At 42.2% G+C, this 20,090-nt stretch overlaps 1 protein-coding gene across 1 annotated transcript in view; it reads right to left on the reverse strand.

Annotated features, from left to right (window-relative positions):
* Window positions 1-11,014: 11,014 nt before the first annotated feature.
* The window catches only part of ADGRL4 (adhesion G protein-coupled receptor L4), a 76,697-nt gene continuing 67,621 nt past the window's right edge, over window positions 11,015-20,090 (reverse strand). Inside the window, exons 14-16 of the mRNA XM_017824947.1 lie at window positions 14,809-14,900; window positions 13,076-13,244; window positions 11,015-12,670 (exon numbers count right to left, since the gene is read on the reverse strand). Coding sequence (XP_017680436.1) covers window positions 12,608-12,670; window positions 13,076-13,244; window positions 14,809-14,900 — 324 coding nt within the window. The 3' untranslated portion in view covers window positions 11,015-12,607. The remainder of the gene's footprint in view (window positions 12,671-13,075; window positions 13,245-14,808; window positions 14,901-20,090) is intronic.

Raw genomic sequence — 20,090 nt, forward strand, 5'->3', positions numbered from 1 at the left:
ACATCCAAAGAAGCCACATCTATGGCTTCAGCCTGCCCTAGAGGTTACCTTTATCACCCTATTATATGGCCCAGCACCCAAGGGGATGAAAGCATAGAGGACAGCTGTGGAAGACTCGAGGCAGCAGAGCTCTCATGGCAGGGGGGGGGTCCCCTTTCCAGCTTACATGCCACAGGGATGCAATGCTGCTGGGTGCTTCACAGGGCCACTGTGTACAGAGACTGCCACAGCCATGGTTGGAAACAACTCCCAAACAGCCCCTTGCCCCCTCCAGTTCTGTCACATTTTCTCCTCCTTCCTGTCTCTTTTTGTATCAGTGCTCAGGCTCTTCATTCCTCTGAGCTACCCCACAGGAGAGCAGCCTTGTGTGCCCTTTAATCCTGCACAGTCCCAAGGTCAGGCTGAAGCAGAGCAGCACATAATGCCACCCTAGATTTAAATACCAATCACAGAGACCAGGAGTTGCTTTATTCTGAATGAACCCTAAATCTATTGAGTCATTTGGAACAGCGCAGTTAATTATTTTTAAACTCCACTCTCCTACCTTAAGCCTGGGTGTGACTCCAACAAATTCACTTTCAAATCCCATAATGGAATAGAAGTATTGCCTGTCCTCATTAAAAACACCACAAAAGCCACAGCAGCGGTGCTGTGTTCCTTGTGATGATTTGTTTTACTGATAGATCAAACGGCCTGTTGACAATGGTTGACTGCATCCAACAGCCTCTTCTAATAAGATAAAGTTGTACCTCTTATTGATTACAAGGCAAATTGGGTTTTTGTCCCTTTAAATTTTTTATTGGCTAAAAAACCGGAGGACTTAGGCCTTTGAAATTCCAGCTTGCCATGACATTACGATGAATTGTAATCCTAACCCACTTGTGCTTCCTCAAAGGCCTGACCCATTTGACTGCCTTGCAAGCATGTTATAAAATGCCCTGCACTTACATATATATTTTCAGGAGCTTTTTATTCAAGAACTGTAGCAGACTGAGGAAAGAGGCTGAATGGGCAAGGGATCTTGAGATCCTGGAATTTTGAGGGTCTTGCAATATCTTTTCTCAAGCTGCTAGCTCAGGGCAGACATTTTCAGATAAGGTTCTTAGTTTTTCATTACACAGGAGGTGAAATTTTTAATTCTTTCTGGCTCTGAAGATCTGTGTTCCTGAACATCCTGGGGATGGAGCTCACATTGCTGAAACAAAACTAATGCTTTCTAGATTAATATTTAGGGTCAGATCTTACAGAAGCTCAAGGTAAATCAAGGAGGTTTTTAAAGGCCAAACACCAAAATCAGGACCCCCAAATCTGCTTTCAGCATATTTCTTGCAAACCCAGATGTCTCCCTGCCTGAACCCAGGCTGTGCAGGCATCTCCAGCTCTGCCTGTGCCTTTGCACATGGGGATCTGTGGTGAGGCAGTGCCTGAGGAGCTCTCAAGTCCTTTGCCTGGCACTGTTTGAAAGGGGAGGCCAGGGAACACCTACAAAAGAGAAAGAGAAGAATTTCTTGTCCCTTCCCTGACACATCTTTGTGGGTAAGAAAGCTGGAGCACCTGACTGTCAGTAAAGCTGAACAGTTGAGACAGCAGCAAGAAGGAGCCCTGACTTCTGGTCTCTGGTCTCAGGGCTATTTTTGTCCTGTCACTCTTCCTGCTCTTTTCCTGCTCACCCATAGCTGTGACAAATGGGGGTGGGGGGAAGTTTTGGAAGGAGCTGCCAGAGCACAGGCTTTTACCTACTGCCTCAGTGCATTTCCAAAGGGAGAGATGTTTGGGCCCCTCTTGGCCCCATGATTTTTTGCTTCAGCAGCTGAGACTTGTCAGGAAAACATACCCCAACTGTGCTGAGTACCAGCTTGTGGGCTGGTGTCTGGCAATCGCTCCCAGGAAGTAAGAAGTGTAGCTTTGAACCCTTACAGCAGCTGGAGCACGTCCAGCTCCCTGGACCCACTGCTCCTGGCTACAAGGCACTTCAGAATGAGTGGATCAGTGTCACCATTGCTGTTGGCTACAAATTAGAAGTGTAAAAACCAACCCTTGCTCTGTTATGAAGCAACTGGCTGGAAGTAACCTGCTGGATCCAGCACACATGACCTTCCTAGCATTCACATCTGCATGGAGAGCTCAGAGTATCCCTGTGCTCCTCCATTTCCTATCTAGGTCTTGTAAATGAGAAAAATAATACAAAATATCAGGTAGAACACCAACCTGAAAACATCACTCTGGACCGAGCATTTTATCCACGTGACCCTTTGCATGTTCTCATCCTCAATCTCTTTGAGTAAGGAGGAAAACACACACACACACACACACACAGTCCACAGAGGTGACACGGGAAGCCCTGGATTGGAAACTCAGTTTCCAGTTGCTTTAGGGTGGGCAATTCATGAGCTGCTGCCCAGAAAGGGATGAGGCACCACAACCCAGGGCTGTTTGCCCAGGACAACTGTGGGACTTCGACCTCTGATGAGCCTCTGTCCCCACGTGAGGACCAGCCCCCAGCTCTGCACATCTGCTCTGTCAGTGTGGAAACTGGACCTGAAACCCAGCTCTTCAAAGTGGCAATATTTCCAGGAGTGGTGACCAACTGATGACACCCACAGCTTGGCACTCCTATACCTTATTTTGTTTTAAGGTTAGTATCTGAAGCAGTTCAGTAACTCCACCATAGATTTCAGTGGAGTGTTTGAGCTTAGGAGACTGGTTTGAAAATGTTGACCCAAGTGCATGGCTTATTCCCAGGTAACATCCACTGAGTCACAAAGAGGATCAGTTAAAAGCAGCTTGCAGTGCAACAGCTCATGCTATCTTAGTCCTACAGGGATTGAAAGTCCTTTGGTTTCCTGTTTGTTGATCGGGTGCTTTCTCCAGTGCTCAAGCCAGTCAAAGGAAGAAAAAAATTAACAGAGCTTCATAGAAATATTGCATTCTTTCCTAGAGTGGAGGCAAAACAAACAGAAGTTTAAAGTAAACAATCTCTACCAGCGGATCTTTTCCCCTTTTATTGCGTGAATTACAATGCCCTTCAGCCAGCAGAAGGCAGAGAAAGTTCTGCCAGGAAAAAGAGTTATTTGAAAAAGTTTACTTTAAACTTTTGTTTGCTTTGCTGCATGCACACACACACACAAAAAGAAAAAATAAAAAAGAATAGAGACTCTTTCTTCTTCCACTTCAGTGCTAGGCAGAAAGAAAATGGATTTCTCTTTATCGACTGGTATGTGGTTGGCAGAAGTAAAGGCAAGTTTCCTCATGGTCATGCCTCTGTGCTCAACCATGACCTGGAAGAACATTGTGAGAGGTAAAGTAGGACTGTCCTGTTCACCAAGGACATGCAGAGCAGTGTAAAAGAACAGATACGAATATCTCTTATCATTCCACTGAGATAAACAAGCATAAAGCTACCAGAGTCAAACAGCATAATTTTATTCTAACTCTTCAATGAAACTTTTCCTTCTAAATCTCTGTCCCTTTTGTAATGATGACAAAAATTACACAGTCTCTTTTCATTCTCACACTTGCAAATCTGGAGTAAGAGGAAAAGAGCTAAAAAAGCTCTTTGTTGGCTAGGACAAAATTCTGACTAAAAAGTTATATGTTCTCAAGACAAAACTCATCACCTATTGTGAAAAATGTTCCCATTTCTGACTGGTTCTAATGTTTTCATTTGAAACAGGCTCCTTGATCAGAAGTTAATAAAAGTGTGTTGTGAAATATGCAGAGCATTTTATAAAATGTATAAGAAAAATAGGGTGGTTTCCTGAAGACTTTATAATAGACAGAATAAGAAAAAGAGACAAAGGAAGATAAAAAGAGATTTGTAGCAATGTATAAGCAGGGGGGATAAAGCTGAATAGCAGTTGGATTAGTGCAGCATGAGTTTGTTTTTAAAGTACATCCCTTTTCTGCACTTCCACCCTCTCCTGTTTGCCCCACAACCCTGACCTTGCTCCTCCCCGTTTCAAAAGAGCCGTCCCTTCTTATTTCCCTCCTGACCTGCATTCCTCACTGATGGCTGGAACGGGGCGATAAAGGCACCAGCAAACCCGGCTTGCCCAAGATCAGAAGATACGGAGGGAGGGTGATGTTAGCAAATTAACTGATTGGTATAAAACAAAAGGGGGGGAAAAATGTTGTCAGGAAGCCGAGAACTTTTGAACCCGTTTAAACAAATAAGTGGCAGAGGAGCAGCCTTATCTGTGACAGGAACAGCGCCTGCAAGAGCCAAGCCAGAGCTTGGAAGCTACGATCAGATGCAGCCCCTGAGAACAGCCCCTGGTAGGGGAACAGAGCTGCTTAAGAAAGAGGAGTTCCTGCCTTGCAAAAGGCAGGACACGATGGGATGTTCCCTGCTGCTGTTTCTGCCCCTCACAGACATGATCTCCACACCCTCCAGCCTGCAACACCTGTAAGGGGACACCAAAGTCTCTCTGTGCACTCCCTTTATGATTACGTGTCCAAGGGCCCTGTGCTGGTAAAGAAAGGATGCTGTACTGCAAATAACTGCAGTAAGGCTTTGAGACACTCACAGACTTGTTTATTTAGTACTACTAACTGGCTTTCCTGCTTCTCCACCAACACTAAGAGGGTTAATGCCTTCCTCCTGGGCTGGCCTCCAGAGATACTGCCCTCTGTGGCTCCAGATGGCTTTCAGAAATCTCCAAAGTTTTGCTGCCCTCATTGGTGACAGATGTGGGAGTTACAGTTTGAAATTTGGGGTCCCTAAAGTAAAGCATAAAGAAGTCCCAGGAATGCCCAGAAGCCCTCCCAACTGTGCCAGTGGCACAGATCACGGGAAACACGCCCTCACATAGTGCTGAACATGAGGCTTTATCACCAACCACATCACTTCCCTTCTCCCCCACCACTTTATCTCAGAATTCCAGTGCAGCCTTCCCTTGGAGCCCCCTGCTTGGCTATTGGGCTCCCCCAGAGCCCCTCAGCCTGGCACCTCACTGCAGTGGACACACTGCTTACAGGCCTGGCAGCACCGTCTCCTGAGCTGCATCCCACATGGCACCACCATCCCGAGGGCATAGCCTGCCTCAGCCACAGCCACAGGCTAATTCTGCCCTGGAAATAGCCCTGTTATTCCAGCACATTTATTTCAGCTGACACCTAAAGTAACCTGAACCAGAACACATCTCAATCACTGCTTTTGTCATGACAGTTGGACACAATTTTTCATCACCTCCGTGCTTGAGAGCTACCGCCAGAGCATGCCCTTGTTCCAAGTTCTGTTCCTCTTTTCCTGATGTAGAAAGAGGAGATCTGTGAGGTGGCTGCAGCCCTGGAGAGGACATTTGCTTTGTTAAGCAGACTGGAACACTCACAAGCAGAACCTGACAAGCAAAGCCTCTGAGGTCAACTGGCACTGGCACCACACAGGGCTAGGAGAACAGATTATTGCTTCATTGTCATTACATACAGCCCTTGACCAGCAGCTCTTGTGCATAGAACTGACATTTGTACCATCCTCCAATAGTATTGCTTCAATTTTGATCTGGGGAGGAGGCCTAAAGTAGTCATGAAACATGGGATCATTTCTGAATGGGCTTGGAGTAGATGGCACATAGTAGGGAGAATCTAACTTTTTGCTCATTCAAGTAGTTAAGTAACACTGTCCCCTTGAAAGGATGGTTTACTTTAAAACATGGGTTTATGTAACTGCTGTACGCTTCCTATGACCACAGAACATGTTTCTGTTCATCCTTCTCTGCACAGACACACGACATGCACAGAGAAAATATCTCAGAAATGGATGCAGCCTGAGGTTGTCAGATCCAGAAGGATACTATTCATTTGTTGCTCACAGCCCATGTGTTCCACACACACAATATCTTTCTGAAGAAAACAATAATTTTAAAGGAGAAAAAACCCAACCAAACAAGGACAAAACCTGACTAAACAAGACCATTCAAGCCATGCAACGGTATAAGCAGATCTCACAGGCTCACGTGGTTTCATGAAAGCTGTGCCCAGCCACAGGGTCTTTCCCTTTTTCTCTCTTTTTCCTGCTATTCCTGCAAGATTATACTGATTCACTAATCTGTTATGCTCTTAGTCTAGAAATGTTGCATGCAAATCATTCATTAAAAAGATAACTCACAGAATATAAATGGGAGTTGCTTTAAGATTCAGTTGATTTTTTTTTTCACTTTTGTTTACCTGCAGGGGAGACATCCTTGCAAATTTACCATTTGATGCTTCTCTCATTTTCCCAATAATCCATAATCTATTTGTGTTTCCTCCAGACCCCAACCCTCCTCTTCTCCAGCAGTATTTCCCTTTTCTTTTGACAAATTCAGTTATTCAGGTAGGGAAACGTGTGGTTCTCTAGACAACATCACTCAACTATCTTTTTTGCCCCAGAATTTATTTTTTTTTCTGTTTTTCCCCCTCTTTGAAAACTTTACATATTAGAATTAGGACACATTCATGCCTTTGTTTGGTTACCCACCAAGCATCCCTGTTTTTACCTTTGTATCCTTGTTGCAGCACTGATGTCCCTTACTCCAAATCCAAATGTTATGCTCCAGTCTTCTCAGCTGTGCTGGGGGTTGGATGGGGACTGGAAGGCAACTGCAGACAGGGTGTGGATGCACCACAGAGGGAAGGTTTTTGGGTATTTATATCCTCATCAGTACCTGCCAGAGGACACATATTCCTGCCTCTTCTATTTCCAGAGAGAGTGCAGGCACCAGGAACTGCTTCTGAGAGCAAGGGGTCAACCCCCAAAGTCTTTAGGAGTTGTGTTATAGGCACCAAAGCAGAGCTGAGCATCAGAGGGAAGATTATCCTTCACTAAGACATGCACTGTAATTTCAGTGAGGATATATTTGGCTTTTATCTGCTTCAGTGAGACCCACCTGCCAAGGAGGGGTACAAGCTGCCTCTCCCTTAGCTGGCATCTGCACTACATGGGTTGCAGCTGCTACTATTTTCATTTAGGGCCTAACCCCTTGACAACAGAGCACATGACTTGTGCACAGGATTTGGATGAGTCCTAGCTGGGCATTTGCAATTGGTATTTCTGCAGCTCTCTTACACAGGGAGGAACACATTTTCAGTTTGAGGAGTGTGACCTAGTCTTTCCTCTCTAACATAAATGAGCTGCTACCCACACGATTAAGGCGGGCATTTGTAAGTGGGGTGGAAACCCCCATATGTTAAGTGACAGAGACAAAATCAGCAGTGGCTGAGGAGTGGCAAGAAAAACAATATGAAGTTCACTTTAAAAAGAAGAAAAGGCTCATAAACACGACTGAATGAAAAACAGCTGAACGAATCCCACCATTGATAATGAGCAGGAAGCCCAGTGCTTGGGATCATGAGTTTATGCAAATCTGTTATTACTGCAAATTGGCATCCTAAGACCCTGATCATACAACACTTGCACATATGCTTAACTTTATGCACATGAGCAGCCTCATTAACGCCAGAGACTTAGTCGTGCATAAAACTGAGCAAATACATGAGTGTTGGTAAGACTGGGATTTAAACACAAGGGAGAGAAAACAAATTCACTGTATCATCAACAATTATTTCTGAAACCCATCAGAAGCCAAGGTGGTGCCAGAAGTCTGCATAGTGCAGAAACATTCAAAGAGACAGAGGAGTGGGACTTTGCAAATTGCTGCCTTTAACTCAATCCATTAGGCAAAATAATGGTGGGCCAGGAAAATATCCCTGCTTAGATTCAAATATAACTGATTTTACAAAATAAACTGCATTGTCTCTTAAAAACATAGTTTTAAAACTTAGTTATTGTAAAGAAGAGCTGTTTATAATCAACTTGGATTTGACTAAATTATTCAGCAGTGTCTCACAAAAGTCTTACAAAATTAATTTAAATGGTGTTAGGTTTATGTGGATTCAGAGCTGACTGCAGCATTTATATAAATAGTTACAATAAATACAAAGGCTTACATTGGAGGGAGGTGCCTATTGCACTGCAGTGAAGACTGATGGTCAGTCTTGGAGTTAATTTTAATTAGAATATTTGGCAATGCTTCAGAAAACAGAAGAGCTCCCTTATGTTAGGAAATTTGATGAAAAGATGCTTTTTCCTTGGGAATTTAATGGAGGAAACACAATAAAATTTGAGTACTTACCAGCAAGACAAGAAAAAACAAAGAGCTGTAAAACAACATCTGTAGAAGTAAAGCTTCTGCCAAATTTAAAGGGATAGTTCAGGAAAAGGAATTCTGGGAGAAGTGCAACCCTGCACTGGGGAGATGTAAAACAAGTCCTCTACAAAACATAGTTGTTATCACAAACAGAATCAGGCAGAATTCATGTTTACGTGTCATGATAATTTCTCTGTGCTTTTTAAGCATTGTTTTGGTTACACTTTGAAAAAAACGAGTACATTCTCGGCTGTCACTTTTACTGCTACTTTTTGGTGTGTAGGGATCTTTTTCTCATACTTTCTGTCCTTCTCACCCAGCAGCATCACTGCTGTCGATTTAGCTGTGCAGCAGCAAAGCTGATGTAATGATTGTGCTTTGTGTTAGTCACACCTTGCAGCTCGTTTTGAAGTGGCAGCTCCGGGGCCCCTCGGGTTCCGTGCGTGGCCGTGGACCCGACTCCTGGCAAAGCCTGGATGCGCCTAGGGCTCTTGGTTCTCCATGAGGTTTGTTCGGGAGGGTTGTCATGGAGATGGAGAGTCTGGGAGCAGGGTGTGTGTGGACAGGCTGCCCACAGCCAGGGTGGTGAGGGCTGGGCTGGCAGGGGGCCAGGCAGCTCGTGAAAATGTGCTTCAGCACGTTGGCACTCGGCGTTTGGGTTGGGTTTAACTGGAGCACGGGTGCTTTGGTGATCAGCTGTTTGTCAGTCTGCATCCATCTTAAAGGCTTGATTTTATATAAAAATAGCACGGGGGTGGGATGTGACTCTGGTGAGGGAGCATCTTCACTTCTGTAATCTCACGGCACTGAATGTATGAGCACAAAGCGAAAAGAGTAACACAGGCTGGACCAGGGTCTTGTCCAGGAGCCCTCCTCCCACCACCTCTTATCCCAAAGGAAGAAGGTTTAAACTTTCTTCATGGGTTAAGTTTTGACTTTTTTGTCTCACCTGTATGGATTTCAAAGAAGAAGGTAGGACTGAGACTGGATGTGGCATCAGTGCCATAGTCTGGGAACCACGGCAGGGTTGGATCAAGGGTTGGACTCGATGGTCTCAGAGGGCTTTTCCAACCAGACTGATTCTATGATTCTATGATTCTGTGATTAACTGAGTGCAATTATGAACTGGCCTTTAATGAACTATCATGATAAAGACATAAAAAATGGTATTATTGGTGAGAAGAGCGATGCTGGAGGTGTAGCAGCTGGAGGAATCAGACCTGAAAATATTTTTTCATTCTGCTTAATGTCAAAATGTGCAACATTGTTTCATGTGGTTGGTCAATAAGATGCACAAGTCTGCAGATTCCTGGCTTCAGAGTACCACCATGACCTGAGTTGAAGGTCTGTGACACCCGGAGAGTGAAGGAAAGCCTGAAATAAATTTGCACAGTATTTATCTTGTTTTAAATGCCTACCTGCTTCTTTCCAACAGGTAAAGAGCACAGAAGATCTGTTTATCAGCACAGCTCTAGCAGCTTAAACCTCCCAAAGGATGTGATGATAATATTGCGGGTTCTTCTAAATACTTCTAAAATTTCTAAATGTTTTAATTCTTTGAGGGAATATTTATTTCAGAATAAACAAGTCCTTACCTTATTTATTATATACTGAAGCCCACCTTGACATGCAACACTGAACACAAATTTCTGTTTGACTGGTTTCATGGAAACAGTTCTTCATCAAGCATTTACTTTCAGAGTGAAACCTTAACATTTTTCTTTTTATCTGTCTGGTCCATCACTGATTTGTTTTTATTTTTTTTTTAATTTTTCCTGTTGGCCCTACTGGACGTGTCACGTGCCTCTTAATACACATAATTACATCAAAAAAATGTTGAACCAAATTTTTATTTCTCAAACCAGTCAACTAGTTATTAGTTGATCTGATAAATAGATTAGATGAATTTGCTTTTGTAAAAACAGTTTGTTCAGCTGATCCTCAGCACTTGGGGTGCAAGTTTGTGTAACAAAATCATAACTCATGCCCGATTATTATTTTTCTGATTTGATATTTCACACCACAGGCTCATAGAACAATTCGGGCTGGAAGGGATCTCGGGGGGTCACCTCACCCACCTTCCTGCTCAAAGCAGGGTCAGGTGTGAGATCAGGTTGCTGAGGGTTTTGTCCAGTCTTAAAAACCTGCAAAGAGTTTAACACAACCGCACAAGCTCTCTCTGGGAGATCCTTTCCAACACTTTACTGTCCTCATGGTGAAAAGGTTTTTTCTCATGTCTTGCTGAAACCTCTCTTTTTTTCAGTTTATGCCCATTGTCTCTCCTCTCTCTCTTGGCTTTGGGCTCGTGTAACCGAGGGGCTGTGACAAATAAACCCTTTAATTTCTTGTCAGCATGTCTGCATGCATTAGGAAGGACAATTGCAATATCCTTCAGGGTCTAAGGCAGTGAATCTAAACAAAATTCTTCTGCTCTTTATGTGCTGTATTAAAAGATGAAAACTCATCCTTGTATGTAAGGAAAACAGTGTTTCAGTGACGATCTGACCCAGAGACAGGAGACCAGTTTCCCTATGAAAGATGTTCTTTCATTACAAAGACTATTGTAGCCTAAACATTTTATGATGTATTTTCTTTCCAAGGAACTTTTTTCAATCTCACTGAGCATGCTGAAGTCATTATATGGTTACTAGAGATGCTTTGTCCAGACAGTCTTACTGTAGGTTACAGTTCTGCAGGAGATTAAAAATGATGTATTAGTAGATATCCTTCTAAAAATACTCTTTTAAGTAATATGTATCTTCATCTTCCCAAACCTAGAAGAACATATACAACAGCAAAGGAAATATAGCAAATAATTGAGAGCAAATGATATATAACAATGAGAACTTTTACTGCTGTATTTATTTAAATGAATGGAAATGTCAAAATGTGAAAGCAAAGCACTTCAGTTTATTCACATATTTTACATTCAAAGGACCAGCAGATTTTTAGCTTTTCAGAAAAATAGACTCCTGTTGTGGTTTCAAAAAATTTGACAGAGACATGGAATATACTTAATGAAGCCTGTCACTGCAATGCATACAATGAAAACCTTGTGTATACGGAAAAAAAAAAAAGAAAACCAAACAAAATTGACCGTTACTAAAAAAAGAGTTCCTTTTAATATAAATAAAATTCAGCGTGGTGCTTTATTTTAACAGACAACACAGCAGTGGGGTTTATTAACAACTACATATTTACAGTGCCTCACTGGTAAAAACATTGGGCTTCGCCTGAGATCCCAGACACTTCCTGAGAAGGCAATGTGGGCAGGAGATTGCTGAGCACTTCACATAAACTGGGTGCTAGAAGGGTGAAATTAAAGCCTGCTTTAAAATAAATAAGATGCCATGGGTGGAACTGTTGGTGCATCATGTTCATGCTCTGATCTGCCAAAGAGCACTTCAAGTGCTCCCTTTGCTTTCAGCAGATCTGTGGATACTCCTAAGGTTGAGTGCAGGATTGTTCCAAACCCAGGAGATCCTGAGGAAGACAACTGCTTGACTCAAAGGTGCTCTGAGTAGAGAAAACTGTTGTAACTGCAATTTTACAGGGGCACATTACCTTGAATTTAAATCTGTATTCTTTTGCATGGCTGATTTCTACCACTTTATTTTTAATTTGATCCTACAAACTCTGGATTTCAAGTATCTCTTTGAAGTGACAAACCTGTGAAAGGATCTTCTTCCCACAGCCTCCAAAATCATAGTGCCAGTTTAGCAGATCTCAGCCTTTTTGGGAATTAAATAAAACAGGAACCAGATCTTTTTCAAAGTATTCACAAAATAATCTTTCACTTATAAAATGGCTGTCCCACCATTCTTGTATCAGATCTGACCTCAGCTCTTTAGATCTAAACAGTTCTTTAGAAGTTATAAAAATAAAGCATTGATTAATATACAAATATATATTTCAGAGTGATAAGAGAATAATATTAAACAAATTCCTTTTTTAATCTACTTTAAATTAAAAGAAATGTTTTCAAAAGTCTAGGCTGAAGCAGATCTTTATCTATTGACTCTTTAATGGAACCCATTCCCTGCAGATGGTCACATGCAACTTAATGTAAGAAGCTCATTACTACAAAAGGACAGTGAACATGTTTCCACTAGCAAAGCAATTCCTAAAATCTGCCGTGCCAGTTGGTTTTTGATATTTTGCTTTCAAGAATTGCAGATATTTTTAATATTGTTGAATTGTTGAGCTCCTTTAGAAATTAGCTTCTTTCCCTGGTGTTTATTAATACTTGTTTTGCAATAATCCATTTTTTTTGTATACTGTTTGTATACAGAATAATATAAATGTTCTGCAGGAATGCACACATATGTACAAAACCAGTCAGTAATTCAGTTAAGAGATATGCCTGCTCACTGGGTCATTTCATGCTTTCACAATACCATATTTTGCCATAATATCCATAACAACAACATGTGGGTTGCTCCCTTCTTCCACTGAGATGCTTATGGGTGTTTTCCTTCCGTTTATCTCAAGCAGCCGAAGCAGCAAGGAACATTTTTGAACAACCTGTAATACTCTTCCTGAATCTGAAATAAAAATATTGAATTCAAATATGAAATAGGTTTATTGCTAGGTCTAGATGTCTTTAAACTCATTTTGTACTGCTCCTGCCTCTAGATATTTTAAGGTGGGGCTGGTTTTGACCTTAGGACAGAACAGTGAAGAAAGCATCGTCCCGGGGTAAGTGTGGGGACACATTGGATTATTTCATCACGTTAATGGCACTATAACCAGTTTTACAATTAAAAAAACCCCATTTTCCCATGTTTAACACATTAGTTTTAAAGCTGTGAGGAAATATGTGAGCAGGTAAAAACTAGACAGAGGTTCTGTCTCTGCTGGAGACAAAAGCTCAATTTCTGGGCTGGCACCTGACTGTGTAGGTACATGAGACTGCCCGAGTCACTTCCCACAGGGACTGGAACACTCACCTTCCTGGACAGTACACAAAGGAAAATGAAGATGAACATCCCCTGGAATGCATTGAAGATTGTAAAAAGGTAGGCAGTAACCACGGATCCCTGGACCACGTGGAGCACCCCGAATATCCAGGTGGCCCCGAGGAGGAACAGGAGGGCGAGGGCACCTCGGGCACAGGACCTGGGCAGGAGAGAAACATCGTGAGCAACCACTTCCCTTCTTTCTCCGCTTCGGGTCAGCAATTCGTTGGCAGCTGCAAAGGCCTGAGAACCTGAGAAGTGCAAGTGCACGGGCTGCTCTTCAGGGTGTGCTGCAGCACCGTGGCACGGATGGACTCACGGGATCCCTTTGGAAGAGCAAAGGAGTAAAACTGGAGGGCCTTAAAACACTGGCTGCTTTAATCTTCAGATGTGTTCTCTCTGGTGTACTGCAGCACCATATGATTTGATTTAAATCTACTGTTAGTGTAATTCCCCAAGGAAAAACATATGCCTGTTATGAAGCATTCCCCCCACTTTTCCTCCTCCCCCTTATCTTCCTCCAAAAAAATAACCCAGAAAAAATGTACAGTATGCTCTGAGGTCAATGCCTGTGCATGACATCAAAGGATTCCCTGGCTGCCTCTCAGGTTCACTGCAGAGGTGCCAGTTGTAAAACCAGACTTTCTTTCTTTCATTCTTTCTCTTTAAAAAAAAAAAGAAAAAAATTATTTTTGTTTTTAGAACACAAATACTCTCAAATAGCTCCTGGGTCAGCATATTGATGCTTTAAAATTGTAGGAACTGATTGGCTATGTCTTTTTTTTTGTTCCAAGATGCTGTAGAGCACTGTTCACAGACTTGAGCAAATTACAGCATGTTGTCTTGGAAATGAAGCCACTGATTACTTTCTTATTCATTCTCAGCTCAGTCATTGCAGGACTTCCTTTGAACAGCAGACATTTTTAGCACTGTTCCCCTGAAAATGAATAATTTTCAACTTCATTAGAACCAGGTCACCACACGAAGCTATGAAGGGTGAGGAATAAGAGAAAGTAATCAATCAAACAATTGCTAAATCCTAACTATAAATCTAGTGCAATGCATTGAAACTGCAGGAGTGTTCCTAAGCAACACAAACAGTGAGTTGTTTTCAATGTTCCCTGTAGTACACTTCAGCTTTTCCTGCACAAACGGTTTTCAAGGTCCCTATAAATCAGTTTTAGGGAGAGTGAGTTGATGGAAAAATCATAGCAGCATGCAAAGTAAAATCCTGGAGAGGATCTGCCCCATCCCCCAGTGCCAAGGGAGCACAACATCCCACTGCAGACTTTTCCAAGGAACACAAATGGCTCGAGTCTTATCTCTGAATTACTTGTTACTTCCAGGCAAATATTTTGGTCCCATTTCAGGCATAAGTTTTGAGATCTGTTTTGGCTTGTATAGAAGCTATGGAAAGAAAAAAAAAGGACAATTCCTTCTTTAACCTTGCCATCAGCCTTTACCCTCTGGTTGATGTGGGCTGCTGGCATTCCTCATGCACCTCTGACACCCCCCCAGTGTTACTGTACAAGGTATAGCTGGATGGGAACCATGACTGCAAAATGTACTTCCAACTATATATAAGGGGATAACAGGAAAAAAAAAGATCCTTTTTTTATACAAATCTTTCAGGAGATTAAACTGTTATTTTTGAATACTCACTATCACCTCTGCCTGCATTCAAACTTACAGAAGGTAGAATTTGTGTTAAATGGCAAACTTACCTTATATTTTCGTAGCAACTGACTTCTGGCTTTAACATTGCAGTGTGTCGAAACACTTTATAAATAATCACTCCAAAAGCCAACAAATTAACCTGTGGGGAATGAAGAAAGGAACTTTTAGTTCAAACCAGGACGCTTTTGAATGTCAACAACTGTTAAACATTTTAATGAAACAAGTCAGATAAAGTTTCTGTGTCTCTGAAACCTCCAGAATCCAGTGCCAGGAGGGGAAAAAAAGTGTTTTGATCCACTTCCATTAAAAAATATGGGTCCTGCAATAAACACTGATCAAACAGGGATGGAACTCCACCTTATCTCAACTTTATCACCACTAACAGTCTGCAAGTGTTCATTGATTTTATTGGTAAATCTCTTTGATTTGAGATTATTTTCCCTAAGCATAGATGTAGGGAAAAGCAGAGAGAAAGGAAGGAAAGCAAAGCAAGGCAAAGAAAGGGAAGGGAAGGAAAAGGAAGGGAAAAGGCAAGGGAAGGGAAGGTTTGGGAAGGTTTGGGAAGTTTAGGAAGGGAAGGTTTGGGAAGGAAAGGAAAGGGAAGGGAAGGGAAAGGGAAAGGGAAATGGAGAAAACAACCAAACTCACTCCATCCCATGGGTTTTCTCTATCACGTTGATCTTGACAAATATGTGTCTTTTGTTGCTGAATAACATTAATAACATCATACATTCTGAGGTCCTTAGGGTATGAAAACTTTCAAGTGGCACAAAAAAACTTTGAGGTTTGCACAAAGAATTTTTAAAAAAATCTAACTAATTGAGAGGCTTCTTGCTGTGTATTGTCTCTTATTTTTCATGTTTGTTTCACAGATGAATAATTTTGAATTTTTTTTTCCCCTGCTGCCTGTATAATGGCATCGCTTTATTTGAGTTTGAAACAGAGAAAAGCAACTAAAAGAAGCAGTTTTGCAAATGATGCTCAATTATAGTTCTGATCCTCTCTTTGCTTGGCTAGGCTTCACTGATCTTTCATTTAAATTTATGCTGCATTCCTTTAAAAATGTGGATTGTTGCTTTCTTGCTTTTTTAAAAAGTATTGTATTTTGCTTTTCAGCATTTAACATCAGAATCTATTTAAAATGTTAGTAAATGAACCAAAACTTCACTGGATGTCATTCAGATAGTATTTGTAAATCCTTGGTTGTAATCTCTTGGTTGGTTCCCGTGGGCTTCTAGCTGTAGGCTAAATAGAATTAATGCCCTTCCCAACTTGTTTCTCTAGAAAAACTGTATGATTTTTCCCCCTTCTTCTTTTTCTTTAAACAAAAACCAAAACAACAAAACCCCTCACCTCTGAAAAGAAAACAAAAAACTGCTGTATGGACACAGCATCCTTGTAAAAGGTATCACTTTCATTTGTTAACACTCGTTAGCTATGTCCTTAGAACATTTTTGTTGTGTCAAGGGGGGAGCATCTGATATTAAAGCAGGCTCTGCTTTAATTAGCTGCATGCTCATACTTTAATACAGCATAATATATTTACAATTTGATAAGACAGGAGATAGAGCTGATTAGCAGTTTAGGGAATTAATCCTTCACTGAATACCTTGTACTAGCGCTGATCATGAGAGCTATTCTGAAGCTCCTTATATTTAAAATTGTAATCTATGATATCTCCTAAACCAGCAATTTTTCAAAGTTAATTATAAGTCAGTCAGCAGTTGTGGGTAATTATATGCAGACTTACTTTTTATCTTATATTTGTTGGGTGAATAATATATCAAATAACTCAGTGCACACACTGTAATCTGCATAACCCACCTAATGTACTTATTAAGCTGAAAAAGGTAGCTGGAAATCAAAGTACCACGAGCACAGGGAGCACACAGTGCTGCTTCTTCAGGAGCCGAGATGGAGCTTACAGCACAAACCAACGTGGCCCACCTTCCCCTCTGCCAGCCCCTCACCACGAACACTGATGTCAAACTATTGCCAGGAATAGGTTCTGGGAGAAGCTCCTGGGCCAACCCCCCCTTATTTTTCAGCCACATGAGCAGCTGCAGAACCAGGCAGGTTTTGCTGAGCAAGGCTGGGGCAGCACTTGGGCTCCATTTCTCTCTGTCCCAGCGGGGCTCCTTTACACAAACACTGTTTGCACTGTCCACTGCACAGGATAATAGGATTTGGCCCTCTGCATTAAAGTAATACCCATTAACCACGATCTTTTCATTCATCAATCCCTTCTAATGGGAATAATCTGTCCGTCTCAGGGGAACAGGAGAGGTTAACACGGGCTCCTGGAGCCAGCTGCCAGAGCACAACTGCTGCACCACACGTCTCAGGTAGCCTTGCAGGAGGCAGTGTTACAGGGTAATGAGGGTGAGCTTAACTTCTGAAGCACCAGGTCATTTCCAAGATTTATTAAAGTCTCAAGTCAGTCTTTGCCCCGTTTTGAAGCACTCCATAAATAAAAAAATACCTATAGAGAAGTGAAAGTTCCTAGACTGCCTTTACGCAATGTTTCGTGTCTCAAACCAGGAGTTTTTAGGCAACACAGCATTTTTCCCCCTTTTTTCTCTTCCCCCCACCCCTTTTCAACCTAAGCTAGAGGCCTAGGCAACTGCATTTTGTTCTTTGAGGGGGGGACAAAACGTGATGCAAAAAAGTAGTTGCAACTGTCCCGTCACACAGAGATGCAACAAAACTTGAAGGAAAACAAGAACATGAACTCGTGAGTACATCATCCAAGAGAAAAAGCTAGCTAATGTAAACAATGTGTCAATTGTTGCCTTTAGAGAAAACTGGTAATCCAAAAGGTATTCTAAATTTAATGTATTCTGCTTCAACCCCATACTCTGCATGTTCTTTGCCATGAACATACCAGTAGCCTCAATTATTTCTGGGAAATGTAAAGTAAAAAGTTCATATTGCATGGCTGGACTGAGTAGGAACACTGAGAAGTTGGACTTGGAAGGACTAAAGGGGAAATATAACTGATACCCCCAAAGAGTCATACGTATTCCAACAAATGTAATGGGAAGTCAGATCACCTAAAATGCCTGGCCAAAGGTACAAGCGCTTGAGACATTTGAATTTGTACTCAAAACTGAGTTTCAAGTGAGCAGAAATTGAAGTAGCAGGCTGTAAAAGTCATCCAAAATATAGAAAAAGACACAAGGAATCCTAGATCCCCAAACCTTCCGTCTGGAACAAGCTGAGTGACTTCTGGATGAGAGACACTGAAACATCTAAAAAGGTTTCAGCTGCCACTTGCTGCCAAATATTGTTTTATACTTACTTCGGTTGTAATCGTGTGTTTTCATTTTTATAATTAAAGCACAATCTTCAGATCTCGTTGAATAAACCTTCAATGACATTAGAATTAAGGCTGCCTTGAGGTGACAGGCAAGGTGAATGAGAATGAAATGGCAAACATAAGGCGTGCTGTCTCCGGAGAGGGAGCGAGCTGGAGCGGAGCGGGATGTGCAGGGAAGTGTGGAAGGAAGCGAGCTCAGGACAGGCAGGGCCCGGGGCTGGAGAGGGGCCAGCCTGGGGACAGCTGCGGGGACCAGGTACCTGTGTAATGAGCAGAGTTGCTCTGCAGCTCTGGGCAAACCCCGAGGTGGCCGCAGTTTGATGGAGTGAATAACGATGTTACAGTGTGACACCGCGAGCCCTCGTCTTTGTTTTCGGTGCTATTACACGGCTGAGCAGTCACAGAAACTGCTGCGTGTCCTGAGAGGGGCTCCCCGGCAAGCCTAATAGACTAAAGGGGAATTGCATTGATTCCAAGCCCAGAACTGAATTTTTTTTTAAATTTTATTTCTTTAATAAACCACTCCAAACTGCTAGTGGGCAATCAGTGCCCTCAGTCCTTACTATTTCACAAAGGAGACCTCTGGCTTTCTCCCTGAAAAGCCCAATTCTGTGAAGTGCTGAGCATCCTCAGCTCTGCCTCCCTGTAATTCAGTGGGAATCATGTTTCACTCTTCATGCTCAGGTGCACTACAGGACTAATTTTAATAATTAATCTATTCCTTTTTTTCTTTTTTTTTTAAGTGGTTAATCAAAGACAAGAGCTGATACAGAAACAGCCTCCACTCACAGCATCTTCAGGGGAATCAAGTCTCCTTAAAGATATTTGTAAAAGTATTTTTAGCTTTCTTAAATTCTAGAAATGTTGTGGTATATTTATGAACAAATGGAAAACTTAAAATGTATTTATGTGAAATAGGCATTGAATAAGGGCAATTATTAGGATCCCATGGAATCAGGATTCTGTAGAATCCTGGGAAACTGCATTTATGTATTGTATAACCCCAGATAGTCTCTAAGGAGACACAAATCTCTATGAGCTGGATTTTATTGTACCCCCGTGACTGAGTTTAAAGGGAGGACTGTAAGTGTTCGGTACATCTCTCTCAGGGACGTCACCTATGTGAAGGGTCAGAAAGATTTAGGATTTTGGAGTGACTTCTGGCCCCATTAAGCCCATGGTAGAACTCCAGTTAAATAGCAAAACTTCCACTGCCACCAGCATTGTCAAAGCTTTACCAGTACACACCACAGAAAATGACAGTCTCGAGGGATTCACTGGCAACTGGACACTGCTGCAGGTTCCCTCTGCAGGTTAGCAATGGCATGTGTCATGGGTGCACGCTGGGGCACAGAACAGGACAGGGAAATTTTCCCACAGCTCTTTTGGTGACTCCCATGGTGCAGTTCCTACGTTCAGAACTGTGATGCTGATGAGGAAGATCCAGCAGGCACAGAAGGAAGAGCTCAGAGCTACCTGGAGTGGTACAAGCCCCAGGGTCAGATCTGACCCACAGCATCGCTCTGCATAATTTCCTCTTGTAGGAGAGAAAAAGCAACTGAAAATTCAAAGAGATTTCCTAATCACCTTGTCAATAACAAGGAGGCTTTGCCAAAAGAATTAGCTCTGTTCAATCATTCATACGTATTTTAGGATAGGATGGGAAAAGCTCTGTGTGGAGTTAACCTGCCTCCACCTACAGCTAGGATGGCTCTGGGAATCTGTTTGCAGGTTTGCATCCCTCCCTCTGATCTCCTACTGCCACGGCTACCTGAACAGAGTGATCCTGCACAGACTCCTGCAGGGAAGGAGAACTGTTGTGGTATATTTATGAACAAATGGAAAACTTAGAATATATCTATGTGAAATAGGCATTGAATAAGGGCAAGTATTAGGATCCCATGGAATCAGGATTCTGTAGAATCCTGTATTTATGTGTTGTATAACTCCATATAGTCTCTAAGGAGACACAAATCTCTATGAGCTGGATTTTATTGTACCCCAACAGTG

The sequence above is a fragment of the Lepidothrix coronata genome, unplaced genomic scaffold (genome assembly GCF_001604755.1).
Source record: "Lepidothrix coronata isolate B3197 unplaced genomic scaffold, Lepidothrix_coronata-1.0 Scaffold114, whole genome shotgun sequence".
NCBI lineage: Eukaryota > Metazoa > Chordata > Aves > Passeriformes > Pipridae > Lepidothrix > Lepidothrix coronata.